Below are 11619 nucleotides of genomic sequence, written 5' to 3' on the forward strand. Positions count from 1 at the left end.
TGATCAGGACTTCAGTCGGGGACGGATTGACGCAGAGATTCGCGCTCATGATTGTTTTTTTGATCTTGGACTGAGATATTGTGGTTATACTTTAGGATTCTGCAGTTAAACACAACATTGTGTTGAACATAATTTAAAGATCAAAGTCAGTAGAAATGATTGAATCCAGAGCATAAATTAGCTTTTCCTCTCTTCATGATCCCTCCCAGGCTCCGTAGAATCTCTGACTTTCCCTGACTTTCCCTCTAGTGCCACCATGAGGTTCACGTTTGTGGTTTTAAATTAAATATCTCAATAACTAAGATGAATCCCACTAACTTTGTAATGCTCTGTAGAAGTAGCAATACATCCTACAAGGAAAAAGTACTTAGAAGTACCAAGAGTACTAGAAACATCACTATAGAATATGTCAATACCAGACTCCATTGACAAAAACAGGAAATTTACATGGGTGTTGCTGGAATACTGCTCATTGGTTAGTTTTATTGTGTGGTACTTTTACTCAAGTAAAGTATCTGAATACTTCTTCCTCCACTAAAAGTCACACAATAACACAACTAACTAATGGATGGAGGCAGTGGTATTCCAGCAGCTGCTGTGTTCTGCAAAGTAAAATTGCTGTTATTTTCAATGGAGTCTGGTATTGATATATAGCGATGTCCCTGGTGTCCTAATCAAATCATTTACAGACAAAAACAAGGGAAAATTAGTTATCCTTTAAAGCGTTGAAGGTTCAGATTGATAAAAAATAGAATTAACTAATAAATTAACCCTGCGGTGTAGAGTTAACATCATCCCCATGTTTATCTGCTGCAGCTTTAAAGTGATTTACACATGAATACACCCAGACTGTATAGTAATGAGTAGTTTTACTTGTAACATAGTATTTCTGCATCTTTTTAGACCTGGTGGTTTGAGTGTATCCAGTATTTCCTGAACAAAAAAAGGTAAAAATTAGATAAAAGTTGAAAAAAAAATTGTTATAAAAATGTGTTAACAAGGTTTCTGCCATGTAAACCGATGAAATTTAAAATATTTTATTAGTTTTTTCACTGTCAAACGTGATGGAAAGCCAGTTTAATTTGAATTATAAGTCTTTGTTTAAGTCTCTTGTTTTCCTGGCAGATTCCCTGATTAATCACCTTGTACCTGTCATGACAAACTCAGTGGGTCTTACTGTTTTTTTTGTTGTTTTTTTAAGTGTTCCTGAACACAACACGAGCTGATGAATGAGGAGAGAAGCTGCTCTGGTTTCAGGTAGCATCAGTTTATTTATCATTTGTTGTAAATGCATCATGAGTGTTAAAATACGCTGCTTTAATGTTCCACAATGTCGCTGGCTTGTGAATTCAGCCCAGTGTGTTCAGGCTGACGGACACAGAATGCAATGCACTTTTTATTTCTCAACGTTTCACAACATTGCTGGCTATTGAACGCAGCCTGGTACATAAAGGCTGATATTTTTTTGTTGTTTTCTTCTTCTTCTTTATGATTTTAAACATATTTGCTGGAAGTCACAGTTGGTCACGCAAGGAAGTTGCCTCAGTCGTCCAGGAAGAAATAGTTTCCACTCTTCTTCTGTTCGGTGTCCTGGAGGAAACAAAGAGGTCAAAGGTCAGTGTGGTGAGTAATGAAACCTCTTTATCTTTGGTGTTTTTCTTCTACTCAGCAACAACGAAGCTGTCTTATATTCACAGGCGTATCTACCTTGATGGAGTTGAGCTTGTTGATGCGCGGTCTGAAGTTGTTCGGGTCTCGTCTGAAAGTGATTTCCAGCAGCGACAGGAACCGGTTCATCCCCGCCAACAGACTCTGAGGCCTGACGGTGAGGAAACAAACTCAGGTTTTCAGTTTGTTCGATGTTGTGAGTATTTTTTTTGTTTAAGTGTGTCTCTCTGTGTCTTACGTGTTAGCTGCAGTCTTCCTGGAGGGAATACCGTCGAACACGATGACTCTGTCGGCCAGGTAGGTCGCCATGATGAAGTCGTGCTCCACCACGAACGCCGGTCTTCTTCGCGTGGAGGATGTACCTGCAGACGACAGAGAGGAGGATGTGAGGATGTGAAGGAAAGAAAAGGAGGAGGGGGAGGTGAAGAGAAGTCGCGTCTCACCTCTTGATGACCCTGGCGGCCATCAATCTCTGCTCGGAGTCCAGGTAAGCCGAGGGTTCGTCGATCAGGTAAACGTCATGCCGGTTTTCCCCAAACACAGGGTGAGAGCGACTCTCTGCAGCTCACCACCAGACAGGTTCTGCACCTGAGGGGGGAGTAGAGGGGGGAGAGGGGGGAGGTTAATCTGTTTGTCCTCATTATGTCTCCTTCAGACACACAGGGAGAGATTTTAGAGGAAACAAACATCATTTTCTAACCTATATGTGTCACTACCAGACTCCATTGACAAAAACAGGAATTTTACAGAGCAGAACACACGAGCTGCTGGAATATCACTGCCTCCATCTGTTAGTTTGTTTGTGTTATTTTACTTGAGTAAAGTATCTGATTACTTCTTCCACCACTGAGAGTCACACAACACCACAAACAAACTTAACAGATGGAGGCAGAAGTGTTCCAACACCTCTTGAGTTCTGTTCGGTAAAATTACTGATTTTGTCAATGGAGTCTGGTAGTTATATATATATATATATGTATATATGACAAATAGGTCTATCTCTGTAGGAATCCATGATGTTGTCAAAGAGTATTTAAACAAAGGTGTGTGTGTGTGTGTGTCTTACGTCCTGGTCGATGATGCTCTCGATCTGCAGCGGCTTCATAACGTCAGTGATGAACTGTGGGTGAGTGTAGGCGTCTCTGATCTTCTCGTGCAGCAGAGCTCTGACGCTGCCCTGGAGACACGAACACAGACGCAAACTAACGTCACATCTTCACACGTTTTAAAAATCGTCTGAACTTCACAGCCTCAGATGAACCTGCTTCGTGTTGTTTTTACAGTGTGAAGCTTTGAACGAACCTTAAACTTGGGGCTGATGGTCTGAGGCTTGTAGCTGACGTTCAGGATGGGAACCTCACCTGAGGGAGAGAGAGCACAGGTGAGTGTGTGTGTCTGTTTATACATGGTTTAGTGTGTTTCTGTGTGTGTGTGAGACTCACCTCCACCGTCAGGTTTGAGTCCTCCGGCCAACATCCTGATAAAGGTTGTTTTCCCTGTGCCTGCAGACGCACAGTAATACACATTATATTTACATGTTATTTAATTAGATTGTCGCCCCCTTCAGGATGGATCTGTAATAACATTGGAGACCTTTAATCTAGTCCCAAGAAGGACTTTAAACCTTTTCGACTGTTAGGAGGTTGTTTTTTGTGAGTTTTTGACCTGACACAAGCAGAGACGAATCGTACCGTTCTCTCCGAGCATCACCATGATCTCAGAGTCTGTAAACTCTCCTCCTTTGATCTCCAGCGTGAACTCGCCCATCGTCTTCGCCATGTCTGGATACTGAACAACAACAACAACAACAGGTCAAACATCTGTTTCATCTGCAGCCTCAGAGTTCGTACCGTGCTTAGAGACAGAGGACTGACCTGGTAGTGCCTGAGTCTCTTCACCTCCTCTTCGTTGGCCGTCTCAGCCACTTTGAAGACCAACGAGGTCTCGCGAAACCTGAGATTCTCCGTGGGAACGTAACCGTCCAGGAAGATGTTGATACCTGCAGGAAGGAAAAGACACGAGGAAGTGAAGCAGCTGCAGAGAAAACCAAGGTCCAACTGTTACTTTTATTACTGAAGCTGAGTTTTTAAGATGTACGAAATGTCGCGTTTTAGCGTCCAGTTCATGGATTCATCCCAAACCGTTTGGTACGACTACACTAGCTCGCAAATTTAGCTTAGCTTGTGTCTGCTGTTCAAAATAAAACAGAGCAATGTTGGAACATCTGGAAAAGTAGAAGCTCCAAGGCTCCAGAGCCTAAAAGTCATTTCCAAACTCTAGCTTCCTCGAGACATGTCTGAGCAGGCTTGGTGGTGTAGTAGCCTTGTTGTTGCTATGGGGGGTGCGCTTGGTCAACAACGAGTCAAAGTAACGTAAGTCATGTTTTGAAAACGTACTAACTGCGAACTTTTCTGTTTCTTATTTAGTGTTTTACCCTCTCGGACGCTGAAGGGCATGGTGACGACACCGTAGGCGCTGGGGACTCCGTACAGACAGCAGATGAAGTCGGACAGGTAGTCCAACACACTCAGGTCGTGCTCCACCACAATGATATACCTGGAATAAATCACACGTTTATATGCGTGTCATATATGAACAATTAAACTGGTTTATGTTGCAGACTGTCCCTTTAAATAAGGAGTTTTTACCTGTCTGGAGTGATGAGCGAGCGGATGGTGATGGCAGCCTTCAGCCTCTGTTTAACATCCAGGTAACTGGACGGTTCGTCAAACATAAAACTGCAGTAGAAACGCAGTAGAAACAGAGTGAAGCTGTCAGAGTCTGTGTTGTTGGGGTGAAAGTAGAATAAATAAATGAATGAATGTTTTTCCTCACATGTCGGCCCTCTGGATGCAGACGACGGCGCAGGCGAACCTCTGCAGCTCTCCTCCGGACAAATCCTCCACGTTCCTCTCCCGCAGGTGACTCAGATCTGCCCGGCGACAACACAAAAATCAACCAATCACAGTTAAGATGACGTCAGTTTACAGCCAATTAAAACCACCGATGATTTATTTGATAAGTCACTACACTCATCTGCTTAAAGGCAAAGTTTAACGTTTGTGTATTAGTGTGTGTGTTTTACCTAGCTGTTCACAGACGATGTCTTGTGTGTCTGTGTCGTCTTTCCTGCTCAAGATGGCCCCTACTGACCCCTGGTGGCAGAGGTGAGGAATTACAACCAAACTGAACTCAAAACTGCTGCAGCACAGGTTTAAAAATTGACACACTGAGTCGACGTTGTTTACCTTGACGGTCTTTGGGATCTGGTCGACGTACTGCGGTTTGACGATGGCCCGCAGGTCGTCCTCCAGGATTTTGGTGAAGTAGTTCTGCAGCTCGGATCCTCTGAAGTAGGTCAAGATCTCCTGCCAGTCTGGAGGATTCTGGGACGACATTTTCAGTTTAAGGTACAACACCACAGCAGCAGCACTCAACCCTTCATAACTCAGGCCTGCACAAGTAAATCCACAACACCTGACAGTAACATGACTGTGTGTAAGTGTGTGTTTGAAAACTTACATCATACTTCCCCAGGTTGGGTTTCTGTTTTCCAGCCAGGATCTTCAGAGCTGTGGACTTCCCGATACCGTTGGTCCCCACAAGACCCAGAACCTCACCGGGCCTGGGGATAGGCAGCCTGCACACACAGACACACACAGGTACTCAAATCAGGATTACAACTTGTTTATAGACCTTTTTATTGAAGAGTAAGATCTTTTTTTCTTAACCAGAAACAGCTGTTTCATCAGTGCCAGACTCCATTGAGAAAAATGGGAATTTAACCAAGAAGAACACGGGAGTTGCTGGAATACCACTGCCTCCATCTGTTAAGTTTGTTTGTGTTATTGTGTGATTTTTTGCGTTGGACGAAGTACTCAGATACTTTACTGGAGTACAATAACACAAACAAACTAAAAGATCGAGGCAGCAGCTCCTGTGTTCTGCTCAGTAAAATTCCTGTTTTTGTTAATGGAGTCTGGTAGAGATGTTTATATCCTTTCCTTGGTTACTTTCCACACTATAAAAGCAGCGTACCGGTGCAGTTTGAAGGAGTTGGCACAGTATCTGTGTGTGGTTTCCTTCTCCAGGTTGCTGGGCAGGTTGACGATCGACAACGCTCCGAATGGACATTTCTACGACAACAAAAGGACGTCAGAACAACGCAGAAAGACGAAGACTCAAAACCTGAACAGGTGTCGTTCTGTAAGTGTTTTTACCTTGATGCAGATACCACAGCCTATACACAGAGACTCTGAGATCCAAACAATCTTACTCTGTGGAGTCACCTCGATACACAGCTTACCTGCAGACACAGGTGTGAATACAAATTAATATCAAGTGTTGAATGTTTGTGTTTCTTGTGTTGAGGCTGGTTCTTCTTCTGAAAGATCACTCACCCATTCGGACCACAGGGCAGCTCTTCTTGCACTCCTGACGGCATTTCTTAGGTTTACATTTGTCATGGTTGACGATGGCGATCCTGGTGTTTTTATCCGCCATGATGGAGGGCTGGAATGACGGACGCTAGCACCTGAGGAGCTGAGAGAGAAGCTGACGATGAGAAGGTACGTATGCACGGTTCATGGTGATGTAGGGGACGGCGGTCAAGCTCGAACCTGTGTCCACAAGCACACTGTTAACTCTGCTGAAGCAACACATTCAATTCTGAGCACAGCCTTTAACTCTAACAATGGGCTGCCATACATCCACTACCACAGCCCTGAACCAGTCTCTGTCACATATATAAAGCTCTCTGGCTGATTCAGATCCTGGTTCAGTGTGGGGGTTCATTTCAGGCCTCAAGGAGACGAATTACAGCAAATGTAGCAGCTAGCAAACCAGTACAGCTGCCGCTTTGCAGTCTTTCGCAGGCAGAGTGAGTCATACCAGACTCCATTTAAAAGTCTGCGGATTTTATTGTTACCTCACGTCTAAACGTACAGGCGTGGAGCTGCGTGATTTATGGCCTTTTAACTATTCAGTGGTATCCCGCTGGTCAATTCGGCCCGCGATAAACACGTAACAGTAGACGATACGTGGATAAAAATGAAGATTGTAACTACGATTAACGTGTAAACCTTTCAACAGCCCACCGCCGCAACGTACCGAAACGGGCGGTGGCGACCAGTACCAAAGTTGGATTTGTCCTTAAATAACCCGCTGACATATGGGTCATTCATATGCCGAATTCATTAACTGATCATGGCCATCCACAACAAAATGTAATTGGGTGCTTTTATATATACACTTTTATCAGAGGGCAAGTAAAGCTTAAACTGGCAAATAACCGAACGGAATTTGCAGCACCACCAAAAGAAAACGCAGTCTTCTCAAGGCCCCTCTGCCACTAACAGCAGCTGTATTAAATAACTACTCTGTCTAACCATTAACCAACTCTTCTAATGTATTCACAGGGACATAATCAGCTGTTTTAAAAGCTTAGCCGGAGCCTGAACGCACCATTAAGTACGATCTTCACAGGCTGCTAACGGTAAGCTAACGATTAGCTTCACATTTAACGACATAAGCGACGGAGGCCCCGCACTTTGACAGCTGCTCTGTAACGGATCATCGGTCATTTCTGTGGCAAAACGAGCCCCAAATAGCGACAAAATCCAGGGCGATGGGTTAAAGACTCACCCCTCTTCGGCTCCCGTACCCCGACTTGGAGGAAAACAGACGAGAAACGACGTCTGGACACAAATAATCGGGAGTCAAACTTCTTTTTTCCAGCAACGTGTTCGTCTCCTGGAAGCCGGCTGGAAAGATGGCGGGAGAGACGCATACAGCGCGCGACGCAGCACATGACGTCACTAAGACGCGACCTACACTCAGAAGAGTGGGAGATTCGAAGTGGCTAGCCAAACAAAACGGATTTGAACGCGATTTATGTCGAACCGCCTCACATTTCATGAACTGACACAACATCCCGGAGACTTTTACTGATCCTTCTTGTAAGTTTAACCTACATCTTTATAGTAAACAAAGTTTTAGTGGCTTTGAGACGGTTTACAGTGGAGAAATGTTAGCTCATAGCAGCTAGCTAGAGCTCTGCACCAAACTCCGCTAAAACTATGTGTATTTTTTCCGCATTGTGTGTCTTCGGGAAAATAACGTTGGGATTATTTCTTAAGCGCGGTGGATCCTTTTAAGAATCATTACGTTTAATAAACGCCTGGCTAATCTCTTGCGTTTCCCTCCTTTAGAAACATCGAGCAAAAATCACGATGGTGTTAACCACAAATTAGACACTTGGTGCAGCTGCTAGCTAAATAAGACGCTACTACACGTGTCCTATATATGCCGAATTTTTCCTAAGGACTTATTAATTACCTTAAACTCATAAGTCAGATTCTGTCATTCATTTGTTTTTCAGCTTTCAAGATGACTTTACAATCAGAAAAAATTTAAGCGAGTTTTCGTTACGTTGCTGGCTTCCGGGAAACATTGTACCAAACGCGGCTCAGGTCAACCAGCGTTTGCCGAACTTGTGTTTTTGTATTTCCCCGTGTTCAGAGGATGGCCACCCCGAGCAAGACACCACCCGGCGCCGACCCCAAGCAGCTGGAGCGGACGGGGACGGTCCGGGAGATCGGCTCCCAGGCGGTGTGGTCCCTCTCCTCCTGTAAACCCGGTCAGTCCCAAACCCGGTGTACAGTTAGCTGCGTGTGCACAGATTGATTGATGCAGTCTGGTGTCATTTTGAGTCTGTTTTTCCACCCTGTGTCCAGGTTTTGGAGTCGATCAGCTGAGAGACGACAACCTGGAGACCTACTGGCAGTCGGATGGATCCCAGCCTCACCTGGTCAACATACAGTTCAGGTAAGATATCTCTTGGAAGATAACTGACGAGAATAATGTGCGTTTGCTTCTATTATGTTTTTACTTTTGTGTATTTCTGCTTGTGACTCATCTGGATGTTGGCGTCTGTTTATCGTCTCAGGAGGAGGACGACAGTGAAGATGCTGTGTATTTACGCCGATTATAAATCTGATGAGAGCTACACGCCCAGTAAGATCTCCGTCAGAGTCGGCAACAACTTCCACAACCTGCAGGAAGTCAGGGTAAAAACAAAGAGCTTTACCTGAGGCCACATTATAGAGCTTAAAATGATCTGCTTCCTCCTCACATCGCTCTTCTCTTCCTCACTGTAGCAGCTGGAGATGGTGGAGCCCAGCGGCTGGATTCACATCTCTCTGATGAACCAGGTGAGAAACTCAGGTCTTTATTTTAATTTTACTCTTTGTTAACATGATGATGATGAAAATATGAGCGGTTTTGAAACCTTGACTTGATGCGTGTTTATATTTGTCAGAGTAAGGTTTTGGGTTTCCGTGTGTTTCAGCGAACAAACGAGCCGATCAGCACCTTCATGATCCAGATCGCGGTGTTGGCCAACCACCAGAATGGCAGGGACACTCACATGCGGCAGATTAAAGTCTACACGCCGGTGGAGGAGAGCTCCATCGGCAAATTCCCACGATGCACCACGGTCGACTTCATGATGTACCGCACGATCAGGTGATCTGGACTGACACGTGAACACCTGATCCTCTGAGGAAGCTTTGCACAAAATATCCAGAGAAGAAGACATAATAAGACAGACTGATCTCTGGAGCTGCTGCTTTTCTTCAGTTTAGTCAGATTTGGTCGATTTTGATGTGATTCAGACTGATCGATTCTGTTTTGAATCCAGAATCGATTAGTCTTGTACTGGTTATTGTTAAGGTTTTGTCAAATGTGGCTTCTCAAAAATGCAGAATTCATATTTTCAATTAAAGCTGCCAATATTTAATATATTTAAACTTGACTGTAAGAGTTCAGTGTTTTTCTCTGTAGTTCTTTTCTTTAATAATGGATTAATAATTGTAAATGAGAAGACCATTAGATGTGGTTAAAAGGCCAGAAGGTGGAAAGAACTTAAATGCCTCATGATGGTTTAAAAGCTAAAAGGTTTTTCAATTATAAGAAGAAGAAAATTCACAGTGAATATTTTGGGGTTTTTTTTGGCTTCAAACAGTCAAATTTAAAGATATTAAATCAAATCAACCGACAGTTTAATATGTTGTGACATCTGAAGAGTTTAACTCTGAAGAAATTTGGCAGCACTTAAGGGAGAAAAAACTCAGACTAAGCACACTGTTGATTAATGCTAAATATAGTTCATTCATTTACAGCTCAACATTTTTCTAAAGTAACATTTCCCAGTGAAAGCTTTGGTTATTTTTACCCAGACAGGAGCCAGACTGAGTTCATTAAGAAGCCACGGTTTTTGTTCAGTATCAGACAGTTCAAAACCCAAACTGCTGTGCCTACAGACCGTCTCCTGTTGTGGATTTGTTACTAAGAATTGAATTAAATGTGTTTCAAAACAAATGGGTCGGCTGAATGTGATTTGTCAATGTATGAAACAAAAAAGAGCATTTTCAGGGTTCTTTATTCAGATTCTGTTGAATTCCAGGAGTCCTTGAGAGAGAGCTGTAGACCTCCAGGAACCTCCAGAGTTCTTTAAGGTATGTTCATTGAGTTTGAGGGGTTTTTTTTTGGTGTCAATTGAGTGTTCATTGAAGTTGCTTTTGAAATATGACAACTAATAACAGTTCTGAAGAACATGTGGGCATGTGTGTATTGTTTAAACCCAGACTTGACAAAATAAGAGTCTGTCCTTTGAAGGATGAAGTCTGGTATCTCTAAACCTGGATCCAAAGGCTTGTAAATTGGCCTTGAGTTGAAGAAATTGTTACATATTTCATTAATACACTTTCATATCACTCATATATTACCGCAGTTCAGCAGTTCAACCACTAGAGTGAGCCAGATAGACATACATAGATCGATAGGTACAGACAGGTAACAAAGGAAAAACCTCACTGTGACACTGGTTATAGTGACCAACAAGGAGGTCCTCTAGGAACCTTTAGGTATCACTGAGATTACTGGGAAGGTTTTAGAAGACACTGAAGAGGTTAAGGTGTTTATAGTAATCAATACGAAGGTTCTACTGTTCCTGTCAGACGATCTAATGGTCATTTAAAGGTTCTAGTAGTATCTTAGGTGTTTTTAGTATTCATTAATATGGTGGTGCTGGTCCTTATGGAGGTTCTACACAAAGTTTTGGAAGTTTTAATGGTTTAAGAAAAAGGTTCTAAAGGTCCTTAAGAAGGTTTAAGGGGTCTTGGAGGTTTTTGTGGTCCTTTCAGAGAGTAGTCCTTCAGAAGGTTTTGAAGGTTGTCGGTATCCTTTTGGAGGTTTTTAGTGGACCTTTATGGGATTTTAGGGGTCCTGTAGATGGATGTTCTGGAGGCTCAAGGTGAAACATCACATTAACCATCATGGTTTTTTTCTTTAGATGTTTCTCTGATAGATCAATAGATATTTTCATTGATAGGCAAAAGTTTCACAACAGTGTGATGAAGCTCCTTTAAATTGAATGGAGCATTGATAGAAAATAAGAGAGAAGCTGAGGGAGTTTGGGGGGGGGGGGCGTCCTCAGTGGTCTGGGTTGCCATGGTAACTGAAACTACTTCAGCCAATAAGTGTTGCTCTCAGCTGAAGTGCATTGATCTGCGAGTGTGTGTCTGTCTCAGTAAACACATTTAATCTGGATTACACTCCACTTGTCCATGCACTTCAGAAGATTCAATTTGGCTGCAACACACACACACACACACACACACACTCTCACTCGTCTCTCTATACTTGTGAGGACCTTTGTGTACATGATGCATTCCCTCCCCTGAACTTTAACCATCACAACTAAATCACCTCAGTAAAACTAATTCTAACCTGAACCCTAAAACCAGATCTGGACCTTCAGAGAGGTCCTCACCACGACGGTTTAAAACTGAAACTGGTTCTCATAAAGATAGCAGCACACACACACACACACACACACACATTAATGAGTTCCAGCCGGATGTTCTGATGTGGTGTTTTACTGTCTGCTAC

General features: G+C 43.2%; 2 protein-coding genes across 2 annotated transcripts; one reads left to right on the forward strand and one right to left on the reverse strand.

Moving 5' to 3' along the window:
* Positions 1-1248: 1248 nt before the first annotated feature.
* abce1 (ATP-binding cassette, sub-family E (OABP), member 1) lies at positions 1249-7467 on the reverse strand. The gene is given in 21 exon segments (XM_018662013.2): positions 1249-1590; positions 1708-1819; positions 1907-2004; positions 2006-2030; positions 2112-2188; positions 2191-2256; positions 2735-2845; positions 2971-3029; positions 3111-3170; positions 3360-3456; positions 3543-3667; positions 4103-4224; positions 4317-4406; positions 4504-4600; positions 4754-4823; positions 4917-5054; positions 5191-5308; positions 5707-5804; positions 5889-5974; positions 6069-6210; positions 7312-7467. Coding segments are annotated over 20 exon segments (1800 nt in total). The 5' UTR covers positions 6172-6210; positions 7312-7467; the 3' UTR covers positions 1249-1542.
* Positions 7468-7472: 5 nt separating this feature from the next.
* Positions 7473-10047, forward strand: anapc10 (anaphase promoting complex subunit 10). Its single transcript, XM_018662014.2, has 6 exons — positions 7473-7625; positions 8188-8305; positions 8403-8493; positions 8615-8735; positions 8826-8879; positions 9017-10047. The coding sequence occupies exons 2-6, from the start codon at positions 8191-8193 to the stop codon at positions 9194-9196; spliced, it is 561 nt and encodes a 186-aa protein (XP_018517530.1). The 5' UTR covers positions 7473-7625; positions 8188-8190; the 3' UTR covers positions 9197-10047.
* The last annotated feature ends 1572 nt before the right edge of the window (positions 10048-11619 follow it).

The sequence above is a fragment of the Lates calcarifer genome, linkage group LG14 (genome assembly GCF_001640805.2).
Source record: "Lates calcarifer isolate ASB-BC8 linkage group LG14, TLL_Latcal_v3, whole genome shotgun sequence".
Lineage (NCBI taxonomy): Eukaryota > Metazoa > Chordata > Actinopteri > Centropomidae > Lates > Lates calcarifer.